The sequence below is a fragment of the Nycticebus coucang genome, chromosome 10, assembly GCF_027406575.1.
Source record: "Nycticebus coucang isolate mNycCou1 chromosome 10, mNycCou1.pri, whole genome shotgun sequence".
Taxonomy (NCBI): Eukaryota; Metazoa; Chordata; class Mammalia; order Primates; family Lorisidae; genus Nycticebus; species Nycticebus coucang.
The window spans coordinates 91,711,503-91,727,170 of record NC_069789.1 but is presented as its reverse complement, the minus strand read 5'-3'; the positions used below and the strand labels follow the sequence as shown (position 1 = coordinate 91,727,170).

The window sequence follows — 15,668 nt, the reverse complement described above, 5'->3', positions numbered from 1 at the left end:
ACATAGATGCTGTCTCAAAAAAAAAAAAAAAAAAAAAAGGCATGAAATGAGATTGTTTCATTTACCCATTCAAGAAAAATGGGTTTTTGCTTTATCAGGTGCTGTTTTAATCATTGGTGATATAATAACAAACCAAACTAATAAATCCCCATCTGCAACAGACAATAATGTGGTAATATATAGTTGTTAAATGGTTGTGATTGCTATGGAGAAAAATAAAGCAGGGAAGGGGGACAGAGAATATGGGGATAGGGGTTCAGTCTGAAATGGAATACAGCCAGTGGAGTCCACACCAGTGTGACATGTAAGTAAAAACCTTTAGACGAGGGATTAAGCCATCCAGGTATCTAGGGAAACAGCAAGTGCAAAGCCTTACTGAGGGAGCATGCCTGATGTACTCCAGATTCTGGGGAGTAGGGCTTTGCAGGCCATTGTAAGGACTTTGGCTTTGACTCTCAGGGAAATAGGAAGCTACTAGAAGGACCTGAGCAAAGGAGTGATGACCCAACATGTTTTAATACCTTTTAGAAACTAATAGAAACTTGACAACATTGGGTATATGAAGTATTGGGTATATGAAACAGGTATTATAGAAACTTGACAACATTGGGTATATGAAGTGCACTCTTGTGAAGGTTCTTTTTCTCTGTTTAGGACAACATTCTGCCCAACCTGTCATGTATTTTTGCTTTACTGCTAGCTGATAAGAATTGGCTGCTAGAGCAACATACCCTGGAGGCGTTCACTGAGTTTGCGGAGGTGATTATAAGATTAATTTATCATGGTGATGTCCAAAACACTTTAATATTTCATGTATTCCAAAACATTCCAGAAAGATTTATTGAGTTGCTTTTGTATCCTAATTATAAAATTATTTGGAGAGACTATTAGTAATTATCTATTTTACAGGATCTCAAAATGAAGCCTAGAAAGATGAAGTGAATTTCCTAAGGTCCTCTAACAAGGACCAGGACAGGCATTCAAACCAGGCCTATTAATGTCGGCATTGTCTTCCGGGCAGTATTTCTGGGTTGAATAATACATTTCATATTGAGCCGTCATTAGAGTTAGGTTTGTGAACCTACACCTGTTAGTGCAGGTCTGTGGAGAAGGTAACCTCCACCATCATTTGCTCCTTTGCTCTTACCCATTTGTGCAGTTGTGCCTTCGGTCATAAGGAAGTCCAGAGGCATTAGCATGACTGAGCAGAAGTCATTAACACTGGCAACACTAAACCTGTACAGAAGTTTAAATGTTGTATCATCCTAAGACACTCTGAATTAATTACAGGCTTATCCTCTTTTATTATTTAAAGCTGCTCTTAGAACTCATGCATTTGTCTTTGTAAGTTGTTGAAATATATTAAAATTGGTCTTGTTTACCAATCTTAATAGGGAACAAATCATGAAGAAATAGTTCCCCAGTGTCTCAGTTCTGAAGAAATGAAGCACAAAGTTGTATCTTTTCTGGAGAAGGTATTTATTTTATATATATATATAGCCCATGTCTTATTCTTTAGCATAATTATAACCTCCTTGAGAATCTTCTTAGCTTAAACTTTTCAGAGTTCAGCACAGTGCTGACACAGATTAAGCAATTACAAGTTATGGAAATACAGCATTTGGAGTCACTATGCCTGTAGTTTGAGATACATTAGCATTGATTATCCAGGCTGTGAGATGACTTAAGAGGATCCCTAAGCCATTACTAATAATCATAATTAAAGATACCTGACTATATAATTAGGCCTGAGAGGATATTTATTACCATATATTAGGCATAATTTAAGCATTACTTTTCTACAGCCAGGATTTATTTTTCCAACATTATTTTTAAAGCTGTTTTTACAGTTGAGACCAAAGTTTTAAATCCCAAGGCTTCTGTGTTTGCATACCTTAGAACTTATGTAGTGACAATGTGGGGATATGTTAAGGGTTAACTCAAGTACTAACAGAACTGTTAAACCACAAATTAAGAATTCTAGGAGATAATGGTAAGGCTGTCATTTTTTCCCAGAAAGAGGACTCTAAAGTTTTTCTGTAGGGAAGAAACAGTCATTAACCAGATGACAGTAAGAAGCAGCACTTACAGATGCTTCCAGCTAACTTCCAGAATTTATCCAGTTTAAGACTGGCTAGAGACTAAGCTTATACAAATTATTTAGCCTTTTCATTTTCTAAGTATTAAGAAAATATGCTAATAGAGTGCTAACCCTAACGTGTGCTTGGTTTTCATGGTCTCTGGAAGACTGGGTTTGTGGATGAAACTGAAGCTGACAAAGCAGAACGTATAAAACAGGAAAAAGGTATTTTCTGGAAGCACTTTACTAAAGTGACTACAGAAGCAGCAGAAAGGTCACCTTTACAGGTATGGGCTGCCTTTTAGTATGGGTCAAACTTCAAGAAATTCTGCCCTTATGACTTACTGAAAAAACAGAAGCTAGCTTGATTCTTGGCCTTATGCTGAATCTCAAGTCAATGCCCTAGACATGTAAAGTCCTCTTTTATAGTAGTTGCTTTTCTTTTTTATTTCTTTTTTATTTTTTTTATTTTTAAATCATAGCTGTGTACATTAGTGCAATCAAGGGGTACAGTGTGCTGGTTTCATATGCAATCTGAAATATTCTCATCGAACTGTTCAACGTAGCCTTCATGGGATTTTGTTAGTTATTGTATGTAGACATTTGTATTCTGCATTTAGTAGGTTTTGCCTGTACCCATTCTAAGATGTACCGTAGGTATGGCCCCACCTATTACCCTCCCTCTATAGTAGTCGCTTTTTGAGAAATCACATTTCTTCTTCCTGAGAAGTTGTCAACACAGAATTGAGACCTCAAAAAAATAAGAAAGCTTTAAACATGATACATACCAAATACCACATACACTTTTTCAATATAACTTTCAATTATTTGAGGTAACCTTAAAGGGAAGTTATGTATCATACCAATAAATGCAGTAGTTTCTGAACTGCAGGAGAAAATTAACTTACCTTCCAAAATGTGCAGTTTTATCCCTTGCCTCATTCCAACCTCCTAATAATTTTTGACAGTATCTAAAAAGTCCCATCTACTTATCAAAAGGCAGGAAGTTGATACCAATAATGATATTTGAAATATTGTTTGGAGCAGTATATTTGGAATAGTAATCCATGAGGAATAATGTTCTGCTAAGTTTTAATCACAATTCTTAAGTTTGTTAATAACTTGTTTTTAGACATGTAGCTTTTATGCCTAAAACCTGTGAAGTTCAATATGTATCAGTTATGTAAATGAACCCTCATGAATTTGCATTTATTGTGATCTTCCTTAGGAAGACCATGATTATAAAGAGATGTCTTGGCCCCAGCACGCCCCACCTCTCCCTCCCTAGTGTAATGTTTGAAAGCCTGATATTTTATTGAACTGGCTCAAAAAAAATCTGAAAGCAATTACAAAGAAAACAAAAGCATGTAGAAAATTCGCACGTGGCGCTTTTCTATGACAGATTGTATACGCATTGGAAATTACTGACAAGGCAGCACTTCTCATTGGGATGGGACAGAACACTCTTATAAGTCACATATAAGCTAAGGTATTGGAGACAGCACCTTGAATCACTCTCATAAACCAAAATGCTTTCTCATATTTTTCTAGATGACTGTGGGAGTGGGGGTGTGTGATCCAATGACTAGAATAAAATGCAGTTTTAGAATTTATTCTAATAAGCTTTACTCTGGTCCAGAAGGAAAAGTTCTATTTTTAGGGTGGGTATTATGGCATTACTTTATCACATGACTTTTTTCATTTTCCAGCCTTCTGCAAAAAGAGCTCGTTATGAGTTGCCCTTGGAAGAAGAGTACAGGTCAGCATTGCAAGCAGTAGCAGGGGGCTTGGAAGCAACTGAGTCATTACTCCAGAAAGCTCCTGCTCCAGCCTGGCTTCTAATGGAAATGGAGGTGCTCCAAGAAAAGATAGATAAGCTAAAACGTCTGCTCTAGGGTATCATCACTAGGTAGAACTGCATTTGGTGCTTTGTTTTTGTAAAAGAAAATACTGATATAATTATGTATGTACATTTTCTAACACACATAAAACAGCTTTTATAAAGTTGAATCTAGTGAAAATAGTCTTTATTGACATTTAGAGAACAAGAGGATCATGGGGGATATTTCTCATTAAGAACTTTGGTACAACGTAATATGTGTGTCAAGGTCCACACAGGACCGTTCACTTAGTACAACTGTAAACAAATAAATAAGCTGCCTAAGAAAACCTTAGCAATTTAAAACCATTTATATAATTTATAGCTAAAATTTTTTTCAGTAAGTTGTATTTCATAATAGAGCTTACTCTTCTTTCTGTTAAAAGAAATGGCACGAAATTAAGCTAACCAGCTTAAATTTTTATATTTATTTTCTTTACTTCCAGAATTATCCTGGAAAAAGCTGTAAATTCAACCTTTCCTCAGCTACTTGCTCTTCATAGAAATTGGCCTCGAGCAAATGCACACAGGCTCTTCCTCCTGGAACCAGTACTGTAAGCCTCTTCACCACCTAGGGTTTAGCCAGCACACCAGGTCGGTCTCACACTTCGTTTGGCACAGACTGGAAAAAGAGCTCCTGGTATGGGAAAAACAGGCCACTTTGGGGTTTTCTGGTCCACAGAGCCTGCTTCTGAGGTATTAATTTGATTTTAAAAAGCTTTTCCTAAAATGTAACTTACAGCTATTGTCACCAGTTACTATCTTCCCAGTTCAGCTCCCCTTCGTCTCCCCAGCCTTCAGCCTCTCCCTGCAACAACACAAAGCACACAAAGAGCAACCCACTGAAACAAATCATATCCAAATGTCAGAAACCAGGAATTTAACAATCCAGTTACAAAAAATCAGTCTTGATGAGACCAGATTTCTGGCTTAATCCTTTTTTCAAATGAAAAGGTTAAATACTTAGCCTAAGCATTGCTACATTTCTCTGGGAAAGGAAATACCATTTATAGGAATTGATTTTGTTGCTTTTATGCTTGACTTGATTGTTTTAGCCAATTGTATGCATTAGTGTTTGCCTTCACTGGGAAAACAGCATGTTTGTTATAAAAGAACGGTCCAACTAGGACCTCCAAGGGAAATCCTTAGACTAGGAGTACAATTTAATTCAAAAAAAGTACTCACCTCAGTAATCTCTGCTGCAGCAAATTTTGAGGAAAACTGCATCACTGGTGAGACATCATCTTTGATTTCTGTCCTTAATTCAGGTAAAATAAGGAAAGCAGCTGAAGGCTTAATGTCTGGGATCATATCAGCAAACCAGTCTAACTCAGGATCTGGTACTGCTTTCTTTTTTACTTGAATGGTAAATTCCTCTCCTAAACCAAGTTCTAAAGGAAACTTAAGGGGCTTTTCTTGTGATGACTCAGTTGGCAGCTTGATCTGGTCCACCTCATCCCTGCTTTGTGTAAGACAGGGGCTGGGGGGCAGGCTTGATTTCCAAGGTTTAGACTCTTCAGTGAGTGGAAGCAAAGCAGGAATGGGCTTCTGCTCCCTGGAGGTGACAGGTTTTGCAGCAGTGATTCTACCCGTGGGGGCTATCGTAGTATCTAAGCTGCTGGGCCCACAATCACCCCAAGATGATGACTCTGCATCCAACGTAGCACACTGGGACTTGCCAGCATCACGTGGTTCTCCAGTCCAAATCTGTATACTGACAGTATGGTTTTCAGGCTCCTCGGGCTCACTCCAGTCAGGCCACTCCTCAGCCTTTTTAGAACTTGATAGGAAGTTTTCACTGTCCTCTGAAGTATTTTTCACATCTGAGATTCCATTCATAGGAAATTTAATAGGCTGAGCAAACTGATCACCTGTAGGGATATGTACAAGAGTTACTCTCATAAAATACTGGTTAAAAGCAAGCAGAATGTTTAGGAAGTAAGCATTAAGGTAATACCTGGAAATATCCATGCTAACAAGAGATCCAGCAGAATGTTACTTAGCAACGCTGTCGTGTAAGCCATCAAATACTTAATATTTAACATGTGAAGGCTTTTTTGCCCAATGTCAGCAGAAAAAGAAAACACTTATATAATACTGTTAAGCATATAACTGAACATCCAATTCTTTACCAAATATTCAAACATTCTTTGTTGGCACAGTTGTCTATAAATACAGAAGTACTCTAAACCAGGCAATGTTACCTTAAGATGTTGATGACACATGCCCTGAAAAAGTGTTGTGTGCTCAAATAGGTCTGCCTGACCTAACTTCTTATCCTCACCTTAAGCAGATTTTTCCAAGTGCAGTTAAAATCCCGTGCAACATGCTAATGGCTTTGCAAACTAAACCACAGAACTCTTCACAGTACACCCTTTAACATCTTTCAGAAATATTGTTTTGGGTACAATTTCGAAGATGCTGCACTAAGACAGGCATCGTAAACTTATCTGGTGCAAAAGAGAATCAATCTGCTCTTGAAGAAAGAGTAGGCATATACCAACACTCTAGGGAAACAAGATGAGACCAAAGCTGACTATCGGATTATAAATAGAAGAAATCAGTCTCAAAATTCCCGCCAAAAGCTATTAATTTTCAGAATTTAAACTTATTACTCTCAGGAAACACTCATCCAGCAATGGAAAAACTATGTAACTTTAAACATTTCTACCTGTCTATAAAACTGTTGTGTGCTTCGTATTGATGGGTTGTACACTGCCAGAAAAATATTTAGGGAACATGCTAGAGGAGGGGTCCTCTAAGATGGGCGAGGTCTGGCTGCAGATGACATGCATGGGAGAATAATCTGAAGGTAAATAAAACTCCAAAAAATGAAAGGGATACTAAGATTCTTAATCTACCACATGTTTGGTGAGCATTTGTTAAGGGAAATGGGTATATTTAACACAGATAAAAGCTGAGCTGCAGGGAGAGAACATTTTCAAACATCTGAAGACATATACCTATTATGGAATGGACTGCCTATGCCTGCAGGTGTTTAGAATAGGCTGTGTCCACTCCACGTGATAGTGATGGAATAGAAAATATTGAACCTAGTTAAAAAGTTATAGCCTTTAAAAATATAGTGGTAGTTTAAAATCTTAAGTGATTCCATTTATTTTCCTTATAAAGATAAAGGTCTATGAGTATATGGTACATTATGAATTTACTTACTGCCACAAAACTATACATTTAAAAATGGTTAAAATAAATTTAAGCTATGGATATTTAACCACTAACTGGGAAAGAAAAAGAATTATCTCAAGAAAATGTTTTTAGCAGTTTACCAAAAAGCTTATACTCAAAATTGGGCATTGATCAGAAAAATTCTAGCAGCATTTTGGCTGAATGGTTCCTCTGCCTTAGAAGTGAGGGAGTGGAAGGCTGGGGTAAAGACCTCAGCCCTTTCCATGAACACCCCTTTTCTTTTATTTGTGCCACTATTTCCTGCTGAAGTCCTACCTGATGTCTTACCCAAATGTGTTCCCCAGCTCTTTCAGGCAGACTATTTCTTATTTCCCTTAGTTATACCTTGCATAAACTTTAGTATTAGCCTTATACTAAAGTCTGGCCTTGCAAGTAAACTATAAAAGACAGAAAAAAAGTCTTAAGAGTAGTTCCCTTATACATGTACCTTTCCCAACAGGCCCCCCATAACTTTCAGGAAAAAGGCTGCTACCAGTGTTCCGTAGTTTTCCTCCATGAGGAGCCTGACATGTAGTGTCAATGTGATTAGACCTCTAATCTGTTCTATAAAATGTCTCCAGGAAAATCTATCTTAAGAAAAACTCATCAGCTTTTGCTGCTCTGGTGCCACTCCAGTTTCTTATTAAAATTACAGAGTAATCTAGATGGATATAAACAGATGTGTTCTTCAGTATAGACCGTCTACAACTAGGTACTGCCATCTAATAAACAAAATAAACAAAACATGTTAGGAGTGGAACATTTGCCCTAATTCAGCATGCAAAGCTGACTAACCCACAACCCTTATCTCAAAACTATGTCCCTGAAAACAAAACTCCTCTGATGTGATACTGTAATCTGCCAAAAGAAAAATTGGTAACAAATCAGGCACCATTCAATTTGGTATGCACATTACATAGCTGAAAATGAGGTAATGGCCTCTATATAACCACTTTCCAGGATTTTGGAGCTACAATGACACTGGTTTCATTAGCACCAAGCAAGAGTTGAACTCTTTTTAAAACTTCAAGAAGCCAGTGTTACTTTGAAAATTTTCTGGCATCAAAATTAGCAAAAAGGCTATGTGATAACCATTTTTATACTAATAAGTGTTTCCGTGCTATCTATTCATTATCAATAAGAACTGAATTAGAGGTCCAGACTTTCACAACAACACCATGGTCCTATTCAAGGCCATACAAAGGAACAATGAAGCAAAGACACTGTTGATATAAAATTCTTTTTTTGCTGATGAAATGGAATCTGGCTATATTGACTAGTCTGGTCTCAAATTCCTAAGTTCAAGGGATCCTCCTACCTCAGCCTCCTGAGTAGCTCAGAATACCAGCACAAGCCACCAAACTTGGCTAATTTTTTGTATTTTTTTTTTTTTTTAGAGACAACGTCTTACTATGTTGCCCAGGCTAGTTTCAAACTCCTGCCCTTGGATCTCGATCCTCTTGCTAGCCTATGAAGTAGGTAGGATTACAGATGCAAATAACTGCACTCTGCTGGAATTCACAGACCAGAAATTACCATTACCTCCCAGGTGACATCCAATGGAAAAGTACCAGAAATAAGGATTGCTTAAAGTACCTAAAAATCAACATCTTTTTACCCAACAGGCTACAAAAATCCTAAGAACTTAAAAGATATCCTTTTACTCAGCAAGTCTACTTCTGAAACTTCATCCTATTAGAATGATACCTGAGGGCGGCGCCTGTGGCTCAACGGGTAGGGCGCCGCCATATGCCGGAGGTGGCGGGTTCAAGCCCAGCCCCGGCCAAAAATAAAAAAAAAAAAAAAAAAAAGAATATAGAATGATACCTGAAGTACAGTTATTCCTCAGTATCCATAAATATAAGTTGCTCAAGTCTCTTATATAAAATGGCATAGTATTTACATATAACCTACACACATCATATCATATGCTTTTAAATCAGCTCTAAGTTACTTATAATACTTAATACAATGTAAACCACTACGTAAATACGGCAGAATCTCCATAACCAATCACCTCCTTACATTGACCACCACCTTAAACTGACCTAATTTTCTTTCTTTTTTTAATAAAAAAAAATTGTACTTACTTAGAAGCATTCAGAATGTCAACAAAACAGCTGCACTTTTTTTTTTTTTTTGCAATTAGAGTGGTATTCAGTTAACAGAACAATTATTTTGTATAAGCAGCATCAGAGAGAACTGAAGATGAAAAACCTACCATCCCCATATATAACTAATTTGTGCCATGCAACAACAAGAACCTGCTTTCAATTTCCATGCCACTTTACAACCCCCAGACTGTACCAGGCAAGGTTAGTGGCTATTGAAAATACCACCAGGACAGGGCTATCTAAAGACACATTCGGTAGTGTGTTAACTATACAAAAAAAGACACTATCCAGTTTAAAAACAAATCTTACATTTCAGTTTTTTTTTAAAAGGACTGAGTTGTGAACAGAGGGGTTAAATGCTTTATAGACAAGAACAAAACTGCGCTAGAACCAACTTTTTCATCATCTTCCTCCTCTTCTTTTTCTTGCTTTTTTCAGCCTTGACTCCCTTTTTTTGCTGCATCAGGCTTTCCTTTAGCTTGGTATGCAGCAATATCCTTTTCGTATTTTTCCTTCAGCTTTGCAGCCTTCTTTTCATCAGGCTGCTTGTCATCCCCAGCAGTGTTATTCCACATCTCTCCCAGCTTCTTTGCAACATCCCCAATGGAGGCCAGGATGTTCTCCTCCAATTTTTGGGCGATACTCAGAACAGAACAAGAAAAAGGCCGAAGGAGGCCTCTTGGGTGCACTGGGATCCTGGTTTCCCCTTTAGGAGGGATCTAGGTTTTCATTTCTCTTTCATAACGGGCCTTGTCCTCCTTTGCCGTATCTTCAGATTTTCCTTTCTCTTTAGCAGACCTGGTCTTCCCCCTCTCTGAGCACTTCTTAGAAAACTCTGAGAAGTTGACTGAAGCATCTGGGTGCTGCTTCTTGTGCTCCTCCTGACAAGTTTGCACAAAGAATGCATATGATGACATTTTGCCTCTGGGCTTCTTAGGATCTCCTTTGCCCATGTTTAGTTTTTCCTCAGGGAGGCACAGAGTCTCCCAGTGGCCGTCCGGCTCTCATTTGCCCCGGCACTGTCTCTATGGAGCTCAATGTACTCGGCTGACCTAATTTTCATAGACCACACATGCACCCCACGTATCTAACAGTACAACAGGCCTAGTTCCTTATGTTGACCAGTTTCTTACAGTCCCTTGGGTGGTCAACTTACAGAGGTTCTACTGTAGTAGTTGAAGTATGTTTTTTGTTTTTTATTGTTACTTTTACTTGTTTTTTCCCCCATATATTTTTTATCCATAGCTGCCTGAATGTGCAGATATATAACACACAGATATAAAAAGCTGAATGTAAAGATACATGTCTAAAGATATTTATTGTATGTCATATTGCATTGTTTATAGTGATTAAAAAGTCAGAAATGGACGACATCCATGAATAAGGAAATCACTGAATGAATTATATTCAATAAAATGTTAGGGAGCTATCAAAAGGAAAGTTAGATTTCCATGTATTAACTTTGGAGACAGGTCCCTAACATGCTGCCAAGTGAAAACTAGTTGTAGAATTGTGCACGGTATTTTCTCATTGTAAAGCCCTACACAATTGTGTATCAGGTAGCAATGGGAACACATTCTGAGAAATTTGTATTAAGTATTATTGTCCTTGTGCAAACAAGATGTACTTACACATCCCTAGATGTATAGCCTAAGACACATCCCAGCTATAAACTAGTATAGCATGTCACTGTACTGGATATTGTGAACAGTAGTAACACAGTAAGTATTCTACGCTTATCATTTCTGTATGTAGAAAAGGTACAGTAAAATGACAGTATAAATTATAAAAAATGGTACACTTGTATAGGGCACTTCACATGAATGAAGTCTGTAGGACTGAAAGTTGCTCTGGGTATGTCAGTGACAGTGAATGTAAAGGCCAGAGACGTTACTGTTCACTACTACGGACTTTAAAAACATTAAAGCTACCCTAAATTTAAAATAATTATCCTTAGCTTACTGTAACTTTTTACTTTTTCCTAACTTTACTAAAACTTTTTAATTTTTCTTTGACTCTTGTAGTAACAGCTTAAAACACACATTATACAGCTGTACAAGAATAGCTTCTTCCTTTATATCCTTAATCTATAAACTTTTTCTATTTTTAAGATTTTCTTTTAAAATTTTTGTTAAAAACTAAGACACAAATACACATACTAGCCTAAGCCTACCCAGGGTCAGGACCATCAGGATCATTGTCTTACATCTGCAGCCTGTCCCACTGGAAGGTCTTCAGGGGCAGTAACACAGGGAGCTGCCATCTCCTGTGACAGCAAGGCCTTCTAGACACCTCCCCAAGGACCCGCCCAAGGCTGTTTTACGATTAAACTTCAAAAGCATAGTGTAGTAAATACCTGAACCAGTAATATAGCCATTTATCATCATTACAAGTACTATATATATAATTGTATAGTCTTTTTATGTGGCTGGCAGCACAGTAGGTTTGTTTACACAGACATCACCACAAACGTGAGCACTGTGTTGTGCTACAACACACAGATGGATGGCTGCAATGTCAAAAGGTGACGGGAATTTTTCAGCTCCATTATAGTTCCATGGGACTACCACCATGTCTGTGGTCCATCGCTGACCAAAATAATATTCGACCATGAATGTAGTGTATGGATGTATGTATAAACACACATTTGAATGTTTTGTGTGAGCTTAGAAAAGGTATGAAAGGATTCCCATTGAAAATGAGTTACCTTACACCCCCTCAGAGAAGTCGGGAAAGGGAAGTTAACAGAAAGGGAAGTTAACTTTTTCCTTATACTTCTCTGTATCACTTGACTGAATATGACCCTGTTCAGCATTACCTGTATAATTAAAAATCTAATGAATGAAAATAACACAATACAAAGATAGACCTTTGAATATTTCTTACCTTCTAGGGAAAGGTCAATAGTTTTAGTAAAACTTGGGGCAGTGCGTTTGAAGATCTTGGTTCTTTCTCCTCCCACAACCACTTCTGGTCCAAGTATAGAGACCAGCACGGCTAGGCTATGAAGAGTAATTGCCACAATGGAATCGCTGGTATCACGCAGGCCCAGCAATACCTAGGAGTGAATGAGGTCGTAAGTGGAGACCACCACATTACCTATTTTTCTCTCCCCCTGTAAACAATCAGACTGTAATTAGATTGTGCTTGCTCTGATGAATGATATTTTCTTACATATGTGTGTTCGAGGTCAGTGGCTCTCCATCTGTAGTAAAGGACCAGTTATCGTCCCCTCACAATCCATCATAGGCTTTTTTTTTTTTTTTTTGGAGACAGAGTCACTTTATTACCCTCGGTAGATTGCCATAGCGTCACAGCTCACAGCAACCTCCAATTCCTGGGCTTAGGCAATTCTCTTGCCTCAGCCTCCCGAGTACCTGGGACTACCAGCACCTGCCAGAACGCTTGGCTATTTTTTTGTTGCAGTTTGGCTGGGGCCAGGTTCAAACCCACCACCCTGGGTATATGGGGCCAGCACCCTACCCTCTGAGCCACAGGTGCTGCTCCATCATAGGATTTTTTTTTTAATAAAAATATAATCAATACAAAATTAAACAAAAACATGGGGAACTAACATAAAATTACTCTGTCAAAAATGTTTATAAAAGGTTTAATTCTCTATATGTGTACTCACCACTCTTTCAGCTCACAAAGTCAAGTCCTATAAGAGCAGGACTTTAAAAACATTTCTTTGTACGTAATGCATAAATACCAGCCCCAAACTGAGCCCATAATGACCTCTTGCTCATCAATATAAAATGGAATTTAGTAAAACTAGTTATCTCTGTAGTTTGCTTAAAAGGAAACCAGCATGCCAAGTGCAGTAGTGCACGGCTGTAGTCCTAGCTACTTAAGAGGTTGAGGGAAGAGGATCACTTCAGCCCAGGAAGTTCTGGTCTGCAATGAGCTATGCTGATTACTTGTCTAAGTTCAGCATCAATATGGTGATCCCTCCAGTGGGGATACCCCCAGATGGCCAAAGGAAGGGTAAACTGGCCCAAAAAGGAAACGGAGCAAGTCAAAGCTTCTGTGCTGACCCACAGTAGGATCATGCCTGAAAACAGCCACTGTACTCCAACCTGGGCAACATAGTGAGACTCTGTTTCTTAAAAAAAATAAGAACAGTACACCTAGAAGTTGTGAAACAACCACATTTGGCCACGTGCACACCAAAACAATGAAAGATGGTCTAGAGAGTCAAAAGTGAAACAAAGCAAAAAGGAAAGGAATGGAGACCATCAGGCTGTGAGACCAAGCTACACTTGATCTCCAGTAAAGTAATCTAACATTCTTTCATTAATTCCTTTTTTGTGTTGGCTGGTTTAAAATGGGCTTCAGTTACTTGCAAACAAAAGCACCTTACTAAGACAGTCATATGCAGATTATCAAAAGAAGTGTTGCTCTGAATATAAGGGAGAAGAGGTGACCTGCATATTATCTGTATCACCCAGACGCAAGGTCAGGGTGACTGGCCTGCCAGTGGAAGCAGCTGGTCATGACATGTCTTAACAGCATAGTTCTGCTAGTAATTCTCAATATGACTTGACCAATTAATCATTTTCTTTTTCTGGCCTAGTTTCCCCTTTTATATAGTAAGAGTATAGGTTTTTTGTTTTTCTTTTTTTTGTAGAGACAGAGTCTCACTTTATGGCCCTTGGTAGAGTGCCATGGCCTCACACAGCTCACAGCAACGTCCAACTCCTGGGCCCAAGCTATTCTCCTGCCTCAGCCTCCAGAGTAGCTGGGACTACAGGCGCCCGCCACAACGCCCAGCTATATTTTGGTTGCAGTTTGGCTGGGGCCAGGTTTGAACCCGCCACCCTTGGTATATGGGGCTGGCGCCTTACCGAGTGAGCCACAGGCACCGCCCAAGAGTATAGGTTTCTAACAGGTCTCAACAAGATAATTATTAGATCCAATGCTAACAGATCAGGCACACTCTCAAAACAAGGGTGACAAGCAAAATTAAATCGTGTTTCTTTTGCATATGATTAGAATTCCATCTACTGTACGTGGTGACCATAAAACAATAATCCATCCAAGCAAAAAAAACCCATCGTCCTCAACACCTCCCCATTGAGCCCTACCCTTTTCCTTCACGTGTCCCTCTCCCATAACCACTGCCACATCTTCCCCAGCCTTCGTCATCTCTTAACTAAGCTACTCAGTGATCTGACCTCACTGATCTCCTTCCCATGGTCCATGCTCCACACTGCTATCAAAGCGAACTTTCTAGGAAACAGAAATTAGCCTAGTTGCTCTCCTTCAGGGGCAGTAGATTCCTAAGTAATGAGAGCTTTGTCTTTCACATGCTGAACATCTTATGTTTTGACCTCAGCCCAATTCTCAGACTTACAATGATGCTCCCATTTCAAAGTTAAAGTGCTTTCTTCCTCCTAAATTTCCAGACGCAACTATATGGAGAGTAAAAACTACTGTTGCAGATGTTAAATAGAAAGCCCTGTGTCTCTCAAGTCAGCCTTCAATATCCATGCCTCTGTGTCAAGCCATCCCACAATGAACTGGGCTGACTTTGCAACTCACTTTAAGAATAAAGAGAACCATGGGACTGGGTGGGTCAGCTCACGCCTATAATCCTAGCACTCTGGATGCCAAGGTGGGTGCATCACTGGTGCTCAGGAGTTCAAGACCAGCCTGAGCATGAGTGAGACCCTGTCTCTGCTACAAATAGATAAAAAGTCAGCTGAGTGCAGTGGTCCACGCCTGTAGTCCCAGCTACTCGGGAGGCTGAGGCAGGAGGATCACTTGAACCCAGGAGTTTGAGCAACTCTGCCTTATAAATGAATGAATGAATGAGGCAGAAATGACAGTCAGTTCTCAACCTACCTCCTGAGAAGGTTGCTTTTGCCCTGACTAGCATCATGTGGAAATGTTCTCAGGGCACAGAAGACCTGAGAATTAATGAAGAGAAAGGCCCAGCTGTCCCAAAGTCTCGGCTAAGCTCAGCTTTTCAGCCATCCCCTTTGAGGTGCCAAGGAGCCATTTTGGATGTGTCAGCTTGGTAGGACCCTAGATGAGAAAAGTCTCAGCTGACATCTGTGGAGCAACAGAATCCCAAGCTGAGCCACCCAAATCCAAAGAATTGTGATAATTGATAAAATGCAGTTTCAAGGCACTTAGGTTTTGGAGTAGTTTGTTACACAGCAATAGAAACATCTTTCCCACTTTATTAGCTCCTTGAAAGCAGGTAAAGTGTTAATCTCACAGGAAAAGAAATTATTGTAAGACACAATGTGACTGGTTTTTTTTAAAAACAATCTTTTTAAAATCTCACACTAGACTGAATAGTGTCTCCTCCACCACCCCCCCATTCATGTCCACACATAATGCAACCCTTTGATGAGGTCAGACTGGGTTAGGATACGCCCTAAATTCACTGACTGCAGTT

At 39.0% G+C, this 15,668-nt stretch overlaps 2 protein-coding genes across 15 annotated transcripts in view; one reads left to right on the top strand and one right to left on the bottom strand.

Annotated features, from left to right (window-relative positions):
- FIRRM (FIGNL1 interacting regulator of recombination and mitosis) overlaps positions 1-4,542 on the top strand; it is a 63,534-nt gene extending 58,992 nt beyond the window's left edge. For 5 of the 7 annotated variants that reach the window (XM_053605293.1, XM_053605291.1, XM_053605290.1 and 2 more), the window contains 4 exons: positions 655-759; positions 1,395-1,475; positions 2,248-2,367; positions 3,790-4,063. In XM_053605293.1, the coding sequence (XP_053461268.1) occupies positions 655-759; positions 1,395-1,475; positions 2,248-2,367; positions 3,790-3,975 (492 nt within the window). In that variant the 3' untranslated portion in view covers positions 3,976-4,063. Of the gene's footprint in view, positions 1-654; positions 760-1,394; positions 1,476-2,247; positions 2,368-3,789; positions 4,064-4,405 lie in introns of those variants that run through there. The other 2 variants (XM_053605289.1, XM_053605292.1) reach the window with 2 other exon arrangements.
- SCYL3 (SCY1 like pseudokinase 3) overlaps positions 4,091-15,668 on the bottom strand; it is a 42,499-nt gene continuing 30,921 nt past the window's right edge. For 7 of the 8 annotated variants that reach the window (XM_053605300.1, XM_053605299.1, XM_053605303.1 and 4 more), the window contains 3 exons: positions 12,146-12,317; positions 5,145-5,830; positions 4,091-4,767 (listed from right to left, as the gene is read on the bottom strand). In XM_053605300.1, the coding sequence (XP_053461275.1) occupies positions 4,708-4,767; positions 5,145-5,830; positions 12,146-12,317 (918 nt within the window). In that variant the 3' untranslated portion in view covers positions 4,091-4,707. The remainder of the gene's footprint in view (positions 4,768-5,144; positions 5,831-12,145; positions 12,318-15,668) is intronic. The other variant, XM_053605302.1, reaches the window with a different exon arrangement.